Here is a 13,188-nt window from a genome sequence, read left to right as displayed (position 1 = left end):
GTAACTGCGCAGTGGCAGTGAGAATAGACGACTTGCACTTACTGGTCACGTGACCCCATCCCCCTTAAAACGAGCAAATGAGTCAAAATGAACTCCAGAAATAAAAAGAGCATCTCAAAGTTAGTAAGAGGTCGAAGTTTCAGTTTGAGATGTTGACTATGGAAGAAATGACATTAAATATAAAATCAAACATTTTACAAGGATTTATATGGGAAAAGTGTTGGCTGGTAAGCTTTTGCCATCCAGCGCATTTTCCAATACAAATCCTTATAAAACATTCAATTTTATATCATTCAATTCTCCTTTTCGCTTATTATGAGCTGAAATCCCGTCTCCCTACTAATGCCGATATGCTCTTTTCATTTCTGTATCTTATTTTGACAAAACTGCTCGTTTTAAGGGAGGTAGGGTCACGTATGTTTTAAACGAAAATTATTTTACTGGACAGACTGTTTACCTTGAAATAAATTTTCGTACACATTGCGTTGCCATGGGTGATTTGTGGTTCATCTCCAGGTCCATCCCAACAGTCTAGCTCAATACACCTGAAGAAGGAATAATATTCAATTCTATTAGACACCACATTAAGACATGCAGACATATAATAACAAAAAAAGTTTATCTCATAAGTAAACTTTTGGTCATTGAAGAAAACTTACATGGTTATGACAATAATGTTGAAAAGGTAAATTATACACCGTGAAAAGATTTTCACGGAGTATAATTTACCTTTTCATCATTACTGTTTCATTAGAAACACCGACGCAGCTCACACTAGTTTTAGCTAGTTATATCTGATTATGACAATACATGATGTGATGATGATGATGGTGATGATAATGAAGAAACATGATCGTGCTGATGATAATACATCATGGCAATAGATGAAAAACACCTTATATGATGATGATACATGATGTGATAAAGATGGTGATGATGATACATGACGTGATAAAGATGATGATGATGATACATGATGTGATAAAGATGATGATGATGATACATGATATGATAAAGATGATAATGATACATGTGATAAAGATGATGATGATGATACATGATGTGATAAAGATGATGATGATGATACATGATGTGATAAAGATGATGATGATGATACATGTGATAAAGATGATGATGATACATGATGTGATAAAGATGATGATGATGATACATGATGTGATAAAGATGATGATGATGATACATGATGTGATAAAGATGATGATGATGATACATGTGATAAAGATGATGATGATACATGATGTGATAAAGATGGTGACGATGATACATGATGTGATAAAGATGATGATGATGATACATGATGTGATAAAGATGATGATGATGATGATACATGATGTGATAAAGATGATGATGATGATGATACATGATGTGATAAAGATGATGATGTTGGGGATAATGATCAAACAATATGGTGCTGATAGGATAATGATACAAGATGTGATGAAGATGATGCATGATGCACAATACATAATTTTGGGGTGATCATAATCAGTGGCAGATCCAGGGGAGGGGTGCAGGGGGGTGCACCCCTCCCTTGTTCGACTTTGTGCCCCTACTTCAAAGATTTAACCAATACAAAATAATGTTTTTTCCCTTTAATTCTAAGGGGTGCACCTCTCCCTGAGTTAACTATGTGTGCTGCACCCCTCCCTCAACAAATTTCTGGATCCGTCCCTGATAATATGGTGGATGATATTCATTACATGATGATTATAATAACTTACAATGATACAAGACTGTCGCAATGGCGATGAATGTTGATAAGATAAAAATAGGATGATAATAATGTCTTAATTATTTTTTAACACCTTACCTACAGCCAGCGATCAAGCATTGCCTGTACATTTCCACAGAAGACTTGCCACCAAATTGTCGACCTGAAAAAAGATTGAAAAACAGCATTCCTCAATGACTTAACCAAAAAATTTAAAAAACAGCTTTGTCACTTGAAAATTATTATTATACAATTTTCAAAAGTCGTTATTTCAGTCACCTGCAACAAAGGTACAAAATAGTTGGGATTATTCTCATTTCCTTCAAAAATCACTTTCATTTAAGTGTCTAGTCGTTCTAGCACTTTCGCACTAATTGGGGACACTTTTCGCTCACACGCACTACCACTACATTCAATATCCTATGCACACAACGCTCAGCTCACATGTTGATTTTTACAGAGGGAGGAAACCGGAGAACCCGGAGAAAACCCTCGTAGCATAGGAGAAAACAACACATCAAACAAACTCAATTCACATGTGGCGACCGCAGGGCCTGAACCAGCGACCCGACCCAGTGGATTCACAGCGGTGAAAGACGATGCATTAACTGCAAACGCCACCCATGCTACCCAAGCAGTGAGAGGAGTCTGCTAAGGAAAATTAATTGCAGCAGTTTTTACACTATTATGGCCTTGTTTTTTCTTTAAATTTTTATGTCTAATTGTGGATACCGGGGGGAGGGGTGAATTTGCATTGGTCACTAGCCACCCTTCTAAAGTTGGAGTGAAATATAATAAGGATAAAGAGTAAGGCAAACCGTAAAAAGTACACTATGAAATGCCTTTTTAGTTAACAATGGCTACTGCCTTGAAATCGTTCTGGATCTGCACTGGTGTATAACAAAAGCAACTTACCAATAAGGTATGTATTATGGGAAGAATTGATGAAGTAGTGTGACAGGGGCTGGTTCATGTCCTGCGTCAACTCTAGCTGATGTTGCATAAGAACAGAAGTGTCTTCACTCAGTAGATATCTGGTTAGACCATTGACACTGATACGATCTGAATTACATAAAAAAATACCATCCATTAAAACTAACTGCATCTTAAAAAGTTTCCCATCATGAAAAAAAAATCTTTTTCCATTCTTAAAATCTCTGAATTTTGCAGAGGATGGAAAAATAGATGGCAGAGGACCTGGGGCAAGCCACTCAGATCACATATGAAGGGGGGCAAGGGTAGGGTTTAACCTATGAACACAGTACTGTAGTTACAGTACATATAATACAGCACGCATAATACAGCTTGGACTGCCTGTGGTTAGATGGCAGACAATAAAATCTCTTTGCTCTCGGGAATTGAATTCTTTCTTGTGTAAAACTTGTATTGTTCCTGCCATCTAACATGGCTAGTGTCACGTGATGGTCCAAAGCCTCTATATGCAGTACATTAATAGTATACCTATGCGTTCTCCAATGTATCATAATGAAGAAATAAAAAATGCACGGGCATGCTGATTGTAATTATAAAGCACGCTGGGGTTGGCAGAACATGAGAGAAGTGTTAGGAAAAGCACAACACGTAGCAGAGTGCATCTAAGCACTTCTCAAGCGTTCTGCCAATCACAAGTGCTTTATAACTCCAAACAGCACATCAAGCAAATCACAATAACCATCATCTTAGATGGGAATAACATAGCTGAAAATCCTCATGTGTGCTGTGTGCTCTCATGAAGCAAGCGCTTCCAACCAATCAGAACGCAGCTTTCACAAAAGTTATTTTTAAAATGTTATTTATAAACACGATAAAAATCAAGACTGCACTAACCTCTTTGCAACATGTCTAAAGACTTTTCATGCTTCCTGATGAGAGCTAAAGCTTTTTCATGGTCATAGTAGGGATACAGAATCTCATTAAGACGAGGATCTCTTTGTTCTTCATTAAGAAATTTTACCAACTGGTTGACTGTTAGATAAGGAGCTCTTCCACCACCCCTAAGTACGATAAAAAATATTAAAAAATGATCAAATAAGATACTATATCTTCACACCATCAGCATGTTTTAGAAAGAGGAATCCAGATACATAAGAAGTATACATAAATCAGGGCATGGCTAACTCACAAATTGAACCCTGAAACAACCTCTGGGCTGATCTAAGTCAGGGCACGGCTAACTCACAAATTGAACCCTGAGACAACATCTAGGCCGATCTAAGTCAGGGCACGGGTATCTTACAGATAGAACCCTGAAACAACCTCTGGACTGATCTAAGTCAGGGCATGGCTATCTCACAGATTGAACCCCGAAACAACCTCTGGACTGATCTAAGTCAGGGTACATGTAACTCACATAATAAATTGGAATTTAGCTAGCTAGGCTTTGCAGAGGAATGAAAACCAGAGAACAAGAAAAAACCTTGGATCAAAGGAGAGACCTGACAAACTTGATTAACTTGTGATGTGGAGTCCAGGAAACAGGATATGATAGGGTTTTGGATGGGGGGTGGGGGTGGGGGAGCCTCTCCTTCTCCCTCCCTCTCCCTCCCCTCCTCCCTCCATCCCCCTCCCCTACCCCCAAACCCCCAAGGTATCCTGTTAAAGAATACATCGATTCTTTCCAATCCTGCAACAATTTTCCTTACCACTTAACGCAAAGTTGGTCAATTTCTAATCGAGGGCAGACCTTCAAGTAGAGCTCATAAAAATTCTCAAATGTCATGTCATTACATTCCATTTCATCATTCTTAAAAGAGAAAAACAGATGACCAAATAAGCTGGGGGAAAAAATGAAATAAAAGGGGAAAATAAATGATACATTCATTTGTGTCACGATTCAGGATCATTTGTAAAAGGACCGCAACTTCATTAATACGAAAATACATTAATTGAAAAACATTGCATCAAAAAATTTTGTTATTGCCGGTTTTCACATGACGTCATCAAAACATCAAAATCTAAACTATAGATCGTATAAAGGCATTTCTCAAGTATGTTTTAGAAATCAGTGTTATAAGTCACAAGAAAAAATCTCGAGTCATTTTGATGTTTAGTTCTCGAGTTATGAAGGTTGAGTTTGTGTCATGCAATACCGTCACATCTAGCTAAATAGCGATGAAAATATAAAAATAATTACTCTAGTTGAAAGATTTTCCCTTAGACACGTTTAAAATATCTATTTAAAGTATATCTAAGTGAAATATAGTCAAACACATTAAATATTCCATCATTTTATGCCTTTGGAGTTTCGTCCGCCATGATGGTGTACTAACTTGGAACAACAAGATGGCTGCTCCATACATTTTAACCAACAATTGCATCATGTTTACTCGCCTATAGTTCCGCAATGAAATGCTTTACAGCCTTAAAATCTGGCCAGTATACATGTATGTAGTTTGGACTGCTTTACAAGATTATGAAACTTGTATTTCATGATAATGCGAATTTACGCTTTTGAAATACATGATGACGTAGGTGAAAACCAAGAATAGACAGCCGCCCTTTTTTATCTATATCCTGTGACCTACATAACAGCATTATCCCAAAACGGAAATAGATTTCAAATTGTATCCATATGTTAAAAGACATCAGACCTTTCCTGAGGAGAGCCCAAGATCTCGTAATCCATGCAGAACTTGTTGTTCAAGTTTTCCTGCATTAAGAGCCTTGCAAATCCTGATAAAAAATCATGTGTAAAGTAAATTCAAGTGTTAATATTAAATTATTATAATTATAAATTGTCCTTCTTTTAAGCTTAAGACGGAGGGAGGGAGATCTTTTAGTGTAACTACATGTCAGCTTTGGAATAGCTTGCCTTTAGTCTTACGTCAAAACGACTCTTTGACTATCTTTAAAAGCTCTTTAAGAAATTATTTCTTAGACAATCAAAAAACTTAAATCATTTTATAGTATAATTTAGTTCATTCTATTATTATTGTTTTTTTAGCTATTTTTAGATATTATTTTATATTACTAACTTTTTTTTCATTCAATAAAAATTATTAACTATTAGTTATAATTTATTTTTTAGTGTAGGGGTTTTTATCTCATAGTCATAATTTTATAATTTTTTACACACATATCTTCATAGTTTAATATATTAGAGGACCACAGGTTTGTTAGCATATTGCTATTTAGTGCTACCCTCAGTAAATAAAGAGTTTATTATTATTATTATCATTATTATTATAAATATTATATACATTATGTACAACTTTGAAAAAAATTAAAAATTATGAAAAGAAAAAAAGTTTTCCTTTAAGACAATTTTCCTTTCAAATTTTTCCCCATATTTTTCTATTTATCTATTTCACGACTTTTTTTTCCTTTTTTCTTTTATCTGATTTCATTTTAATTCTTACTAATTAATTTCCATTTTTGTGGATTAAATTTTGTTGTTGTACTAAATCTTGCTTTTCCCTTTTTCTCTCATTTTTGTCCCAATCTTTATTGCCTTATTTTATTCACCTTTTTTTATTTCATTTTACTGTATTCCAATATAATATAATTTTTACCAATTATGAATCAATTTTCAATAATTTTGCTATCAATATTCATGATGGCAACCAATACAAGAAATAACATGTTCACTCAAATATTGATATTACTCAATCAACATAAAAAACATATAAAATACTAACACTGGCTTGAATATAATACAGACTACCAATATATTAATAATATATTGGCAGTCTGTAGAATAAAATAGACTAAACATTGCTGTCAAGATAAGGTACATTATAGGAAATCGTCTCACCCTTTTACAGATATTTTCCCTTGTGAACTTGTAAGGATGCCAGCTTTTATGTATCTAGAACGAAAAAATTAATTCAGTTCTAATCATGTCAACAATATATCCCAAAATAAAATAATGACAGTATTTAATTAACTAGTTCAAAGTATATTTTCGATATTCATCCGGTAGACAATCATTTTGTTTTTCTCGGGAGTTAATATTGAACTATAATTTATTATTAAATATGATAAGTGCGCAAAGAGAGGTAGGGGAGGCAATAAAAGCTGGTTGTAGAAAACCTAGACTAAAAATTACTGAATGTTGGGAGTAAACAAGTGAAAATAAAAAAAATAATTGATTCCTGGACTCATACAGAATCACATGTAAGCAGGGTTTGTTGGGTCTCTTGATTTGATTTTTTTTTTTTTTTTTTTTTTTTGGTCATTCCAGTTTTCTTTACTCCACAAAACCTAACAAGCTAAATTTCAATTTTATCTCTAAGTTAGTCATGCCCTGACTTAGATCAGCCCAGAGGTTGTTTCAGGGTTTGATCTGTGAGTTTGCCATGCTCTTATTTACTTTGCTACAGTGTAGGTCCCTTGGCTTTTATAAATGCATGGCTTAAATTTAAGTACACGTACTACTTTGCTGATGCAAATGTTCTCTTGTTCCAGTTTACTCAGGGTGAAAATATCAGATATTTGTTTAATTAATGAGACAAAATTTGGCCCTCCACACCATTTTGCCCCCTGAGTTAGCTGGAACAGAGAAAATTCGTATTAGCAAAATAGTGTATTATCATTTAAAATTTAGTGGGACTCACAAACCGAAATTCTCAACACACACAGTTTAATTTTTACTTAATTGCAGATGATTAAAGGCAAACAAGGAATAAAAAGCTTACTGTCTAAAGAGTTGTGTCATAATGTTGCTGTTGTTAATTCTATAGTCATGCAGTAAAGGTAACAATCCATCGATCCATTCCTAAATAGTTAAGAAAAAACAATCAATATAGTTTAGAAAAAAATAAATAAATATAATAAATAAATAGGATTTAGCAGTGGCATTTCCAAAGAGTGGCTCTTCATCCACAGTAATTCCAATTGGAATTTAGAAGTTGATTTTTGAGGAGGGAGAAAAACCGGAGAACCGGGAAAACCATCATAGCACAGGAAAGAACCTACAAACAACTCTACTCACATACAACACCAAGCCCAGCGGGACTTGAACCTGAGTCGCATTGGTGAGAGGAGAGCACTCTCATAATATAATATATAATATAATATATAATATATATTGGAGTAATTGTAATTACAAACGTCGATCAAATGTGTTACAAAATCATTAATAAGCTTGACCTGAGTTAATTTTCAGTGATATTAAAATATATATATATTGACATGTAGATACAAAATATATAGATTTTTGAAAATGGGAAATAAATCGGAAGATAAATGGGAAAGAAAATATCAAGAATAACTATCATATTATTATGATAAATTCATTTGGGAAAAAGGAAAATTGGACAAAATGAGAAAAATAATATAAAAGTGATACAAAAATGGAAAATAATTTCACTTTAAAAAATAGTCAAACTGGTAAATTCAAATGTGTAAGAATAATTAATTATTACATTTGAAAAGATTAGTCTTCAACTTATAAAAAATTTATATCTTTGTCAGACATTTTGGTCCTTCAATAAAGGCCTTTATTAGCTCAATATATAGCAGCTCACTCTTTTAAAAAAAAACTAAAAGCCCCAGCAAGTGGCCCTTTACTTACACTAGCAGTTTTGGCATTTGACGCACACAGATGAATATAAGACACATCAACAAGACTGCTGTTGTAGACAACCGTAAACATCCTGTCTTCAAGTGGGTCATGGCCAATTTTTTGCAGGGCTTCTCTCAACTTCACGTCCTGCGAACATAAAATATACAAATTGTTTTCAGAGTTTCTTGATATTATTATTTGTCTCTCATCTTTCTGGGTCAGCTTTAAATTTCTGTCTCAATTTCCCTCCCTTCTCAATTAGAGATAAAACATAATAATATAATTGCAAAAATTGGGCTAAATTTGAGAAGTCTAGCTGTCTCACATTTTCATTAAATTTGGGTGTCAGAGTCGTCATGAGTGTCTGCTGTGTATGCAGTAGAAATTGTAGTCTCAGGTTTTGATAATATCATACACAAGTCTCTCAGTGTCAAAAGACTTTGCACTCATCATTCATCGCCCCTTCAAAAGACTAATAAAAGACCTACTAGTACACCCAGTGAAGCATATTCAACTTAATCAAAATTTTGGTCAATGTGCATGAAACAGTGTGAATCTCTGACTTCTTGATTATTGTTCGGCAACTTATATTTGAGGTATAGAGACAGGAGTGGTCATTTTATGACAGTGTCGTAAAATATTTCTCCAGAGATACTGTATGGCAGCTACCTCTCCCATGAAATCTTTATCCTATAACATGACTTCATATTGAAATTCTTCATCAATTAGAGGATTACCTCAATTATTGATAATGCTATTTCAAAAACATTTGACAGTGTACCAAATTACTTTCATACGACAAGACAATATTATAATATTCTAAAAGATTTCATAATTGATTATTAATTTATTTTTGATAAATTGTTCTTTGAATTTGAAGAAATGTGTTGCTACATGTATACTTAAATAAACACAAGATTTTAGATATTTCATGAAAGCAAATAAAGGAGAGAAAAAATTGCTAAAAATTTAATTACAAATAAGGAGGTAAAATTGCATTAAAACCATGCAAAAAATAAGTACAAATTTTGTAGCAATGTTGAATTTAAAGCTTTTTTCATGAATTATATATGAAAGGAAACTACTTCCTACTTGTTGGAGGTAAACTGTTTAAGAATTAATGCAAACAAAATACCTCCAATGTTACAAAACAGTGATGTACAATTTATTCAATATTATACTTTATAGTTGAGTGGATTCTAATTACTATTTTCATATTTTTATAGTTTTTAAGTAAGAACTAGCATGCACCATTTATATTTAACAACTAAATATTTAATATTTTCCAAGTCGATAACTATTTCCTACTAAAACTTAGTAGAAATGCAGTATGTAAACATGAAAAACTTGAAAACAATGAAAACATAATTTACCCAAAGGATAAACAATTTGATAAAGTTAAAATTAAATTTTTAATAAATATTATAAAAATTTAGGAATTTTTCAAGTGTTCATTCCATTACCAGAGCCATGAATTTAAAATTTTTTTTCTAACATATTCATGTACTTGAATCAATAATGTGCTCAGGGGCTTGTCCACCCACATGCTTTCTTGTATGTCTAATTTTGGTCATTTTTTAAACTACAGTCTTAAAAACAATTTCCAATCATTGGTTCTTTGAAGAAAAAATTATTAAGATTTTGATAAGTAAATCACTATTTCCATAGCAACAGTCGAAATATAATCTTGTAAAAACTGTTTTGAAAAACAAATAACCTAACAAAATCCTTGAAATCACTAACTTGAAAATGAACCTTTGACCCTTGCTTACAGTAGACGTCTACTAATGTGGCAAGGAATGAAAAATGTGGTGGACTTAATAATTAATATTTAAAAATGATTTTAAAAATTAAGATATTTTAGTCGTAAGCAATATAACCAAAAAGATTTTGAGTCTTAATAATTCTTTTTTTTTGGTGTGGCAATCATTCCTTGGCTTTACTATAAGGCAAAATGAAACACAAATGATCTTAGTTTACCTACCTACAATATTTGTTCCCTAGGTTGTTTGATGTTACGATTTCAATAGACATCTGTCAAAAGCCAAAACAATCGACTATTGCCTTAAAGAAATTCAAATCTAAAATCTTTAACCAAACAAAAAAAAATTTCCAGACTTAGAGCTCAAAAAATGCTCAAAAAAGCAGTGTCTTAGATATTGCTGAGGGTTGCTAAGTATAAAAATTATAATAACCCAAATATATTAAGTGTTTTATATAAAAATATTTTTTTTGATAGATTGAAACTAAGAGTGAAATTTTTCTGACATATTTTTTGTCAAGCATTTTTTTTTGACAAGAACAAGTTTGTAAGAAGTTTATTTTCTAGCATTCCATCAGCACTATAGATCTTACGTCATCGACATTATAATGGCTTTTGGAAAAACAGTGTTTGCAACTCGTTGTCTAATTGAATGATATATATTTTTATTGTCAGGATGGATTAAAAACAGCTTGTATCCTAGGGATAGGTAAGATCCCGAGCCTTCTAGTAATGGTATTCTACGATTCTTGACCTAATGAGGATGAGAGCTTGAGTGATTAACAACATTTCAGCGAGCGGAGAAATTGTGTCAACACAAAGGATGTACAGACCGAATTTTTTTTGCTATTCCTTTCTTTCTTTATAGAATTACGACCTAATAAATCATTAATACAATAGCCTGAATATTCACACAAGTCGTTTACTTATTATAGAAATAAGATAATGTTAATTGATACCAAAAATAAAAAAGGAATCGTCGAATAGGGAAGCGCTTCAAACACGCTTCATGCATTTTGATAATCAAAAGTAAACATCACAAAAACAGGGCTTCAAAATTTACTTTCGAGTCCTATTTATGGCATTGATTTGCTTTCTCTTTGGTTCTAGCTTGAAATCTTTAGCCTTTTTTTATTAGTTGCACTTTTGATGATTAATTTGAATTATTCCTCGACGTTCATTAATCCTTGCATATTATTTTAATGCTGATGTAGAAAACGGCTTGTGTACGGTATGAATGATATTGTATATAAAAGCAAATCGAACAATATATTAAAAGGATATTGCTAAAATAAAAATATGCTGGTTAAGACTTGAATTCTAATCCTCAAATCCGAAGACAGTGAAATATTGAATACTATTGATTCCTGGACGGGTTTTAATTTTATAAAAAGTTGATTCATTTTGGTAAAGATCTTCCAAAATTTAGGCTTACATCAAGCTTTTTTTGAACTAAATTGTAAAATCTCGCCTTTCGCAAAATCGACTTTTTTTATTTAAAAATGTTTTATATATGATTGAATTATTTATTTCTAGGTTGGCTAAGAAGAATATCGTATATTTGTAATGATACTTACGTATTTACTGACTGATTTAAGAGTACACAGGAATAACAGTATAAATCAAGGGAGGTCTTTACCTTAGGTATAGTGGCTGGTCTAACCTCACTAACCAAGCTGAGCTCAATACAATTGCTCTCCTGAAATAAATAAAAAATATTTTAAAAAGTAATCATTCCGAGCCATTAAGGACTACATAAAGCTAGATAGCTGCCTCGCAGGGAAAATTCAAACCAGATTTTGTATTTGATTTGTAAAAGACATTTGTGTACCTTTTCGTCTTCGGCTCTCCAATAGAGGAAGAAGCCATATTGGTCGACTCGAAAAGTGTTGCTTGGCGAAACAGATTCCTACAAGAGAGTAAAAACAAGCATTGAGTAATTTTTTGAAAACCAAAGAACATATCTTAATATCTTAGAGACGGTTTGGGTAGTCTTAACCGTTTAAAATGAGCCCCTTAGGTAATGTCAAAAGAAATCTTCCAAAATCCTCTCTTCACTACAAGCAAAGCTTCACACGGCAGTTAAAGTAATGACTGAAATAATTCCTCAAAAAACTCTAGCTCGAAAACGTTTGATTCCTACTACTCCAGTAGGATTGTACCGAGATAATTTTGTGTTATGGTGTTGTAAATGATCTGATTCAGTGTGTACCTCATCCCATTTTGTGAAGGTCGCTCCGGATTGTAATGAATCAGGAACTCTAGCCTCCCATAGAATCGGGTCTTCCATAGAAGTTGGATTTTAAACAATCGAAGATTTTCCTAGCATTTGATCAACCTACATAGCCATTTAAACCGACTCTAAAATGCTGGATTCCGGTCTAATATCTAATGGCCATAGAGATTTCTTGTTGTGTCATATGGATATGGTTGAGTTGCCCAAGCATTGAATCTTTCACCCGATGTGACCTTCGATTCTCCAAAGGGGGTTGCGTGACAGACATCTATTTGGCTTCCATGAATTATACTGACCAATCAAAGTGTTTTTTGTGGACAATAAATGTCAATCAAACCCCAGCGATTTTTGCAGGTGTTTGCCTGGGTGTTTGCGATGGAAATTGTGGCTTTAGAGCCTTAGGGTATTATGATACTTTTCCCAATATTAAAATATTAAACAGATACTTAACCATTACCCCACAGAACGAAAATATCAAAATCCGCAATCTCTATACTTTTAGCAAAGTAAGAAGAAGAAAATTTAATTAAAATTAAGAGCCAAAATAAAAAATAAAATAAAATAATTCACCTTTAATATTAAAAAAAGCAAAACAAATGAAGAGTTCTTTACATCGCTTACTTCAATCATTTAAAATCTAAAAAAAAATTTCTAGAAAGTTAAGTTATATATTAAATGTTTTAAAAATGTCTTAGGACATGTTTAAACGTTTGTAGTAAATTAGTTTTTTTCTATCATTCAAAATTTTTCCTACTGTGAATTCATTGAAGAGCTCGTTAGAAAAGCGGACTGTGTTAATGTTTTGATCTGTAAAAGCTATATAAAAATCCAGATCCACCCTCCGTTTTCCTTCTGTTCCTGTCAAGAATTCCAATATTTACATTTTTGGTATCATGTGTGTCGTTGCTTGGCGCAGATCAAACTAGAAGAACCGATACTCGCTGCAAGAAGCA

The 13,188-nt window shown here is 32.9% G+C and overlaps 1 protein-coding gene across 1 annotated transcript in view; it reads right to left on the bottom strand.

Moving 5' to 3' along the window:
• The window catches only part of LOC116289092 (1-phosphatidylinositol 4,5-bisphosphate phosphodiesterase beta-4), a 28,948-nt gene extending 16,479 nt beyond the window's left edge, over window positions 1-12,469 (bottom strand). The window contains exons 1-12 of the mRNA XM_031695981.2: window positions 12,212-12,469; window positions 11,831-11,908; window positions 11,639-11,698; window positions 8,247-8,384; window positions 7,369-7,448; window positions 6,486-6,539; window positions 5,323-5,404; window positions 4,375-4,475; window positions 3,560-3,726; window positions 2,648-2,794; window positions 1,832-1,895; window positions 458-545 (exon numbers count right to left, since the gene is read on the bottom strand). Of these exons, the coding sequence (XP_031551841.2) occupies window positions 458-545; window positions 1,832-1,895; window positions 2,648-2,794; window positions 3,560-3,726; window positions 4,375-4,475; window positions 5,323-5,404; window positions 6,486-6,539; window positions 7,369-7,448; window positions 8,247-8,384; window positions 11,639-11,698; window positions 11,831-11,908; window positions 12,212-12,289 (1,137 nt within the window). The 5' untranslated portion in view covers window positions 12,290-12,469. The remainder of the gene's footprint in view (window positions 1-457; window positions 546-1,831; window positions 1,896-2,647; window positions 2,795-3,559; window positions 3,727-4,374; window positions 4,476-5,322; window positions 5,405-6,485; window positions 6,540-7,368; window positions 7,449-8,246; window positions 8,385-11,638; window positions 11,699-11,830; window positions 11,909-12,211) is intronic.
• Window positions 12,470-13,188: the final 719 nt, after the last annotated feature.

The sequence above is a fragment of the Actinia tenebrosa genome, unplaced genomic scaffold (assembly GCF_029948245.1).
Source record: "Actinia tenebrosa isolate PJP-AT-01 unplaced genomic scaffold, QUT_ActTen_1.0 PGA_scaffold6__47_contigs__length_16458017, whole genome shotgun sequence".
NCBI lineage: Eukaryota > Metazoa > Cnidaria > Anthozoa > Actiniaria > Actiniidae > Actinia > Actinia tenebrosa.
Note: the sequence above shows the minus strand (reverse complement) of the source record. Positions and strands in the feature narration are given on the sequence as shown.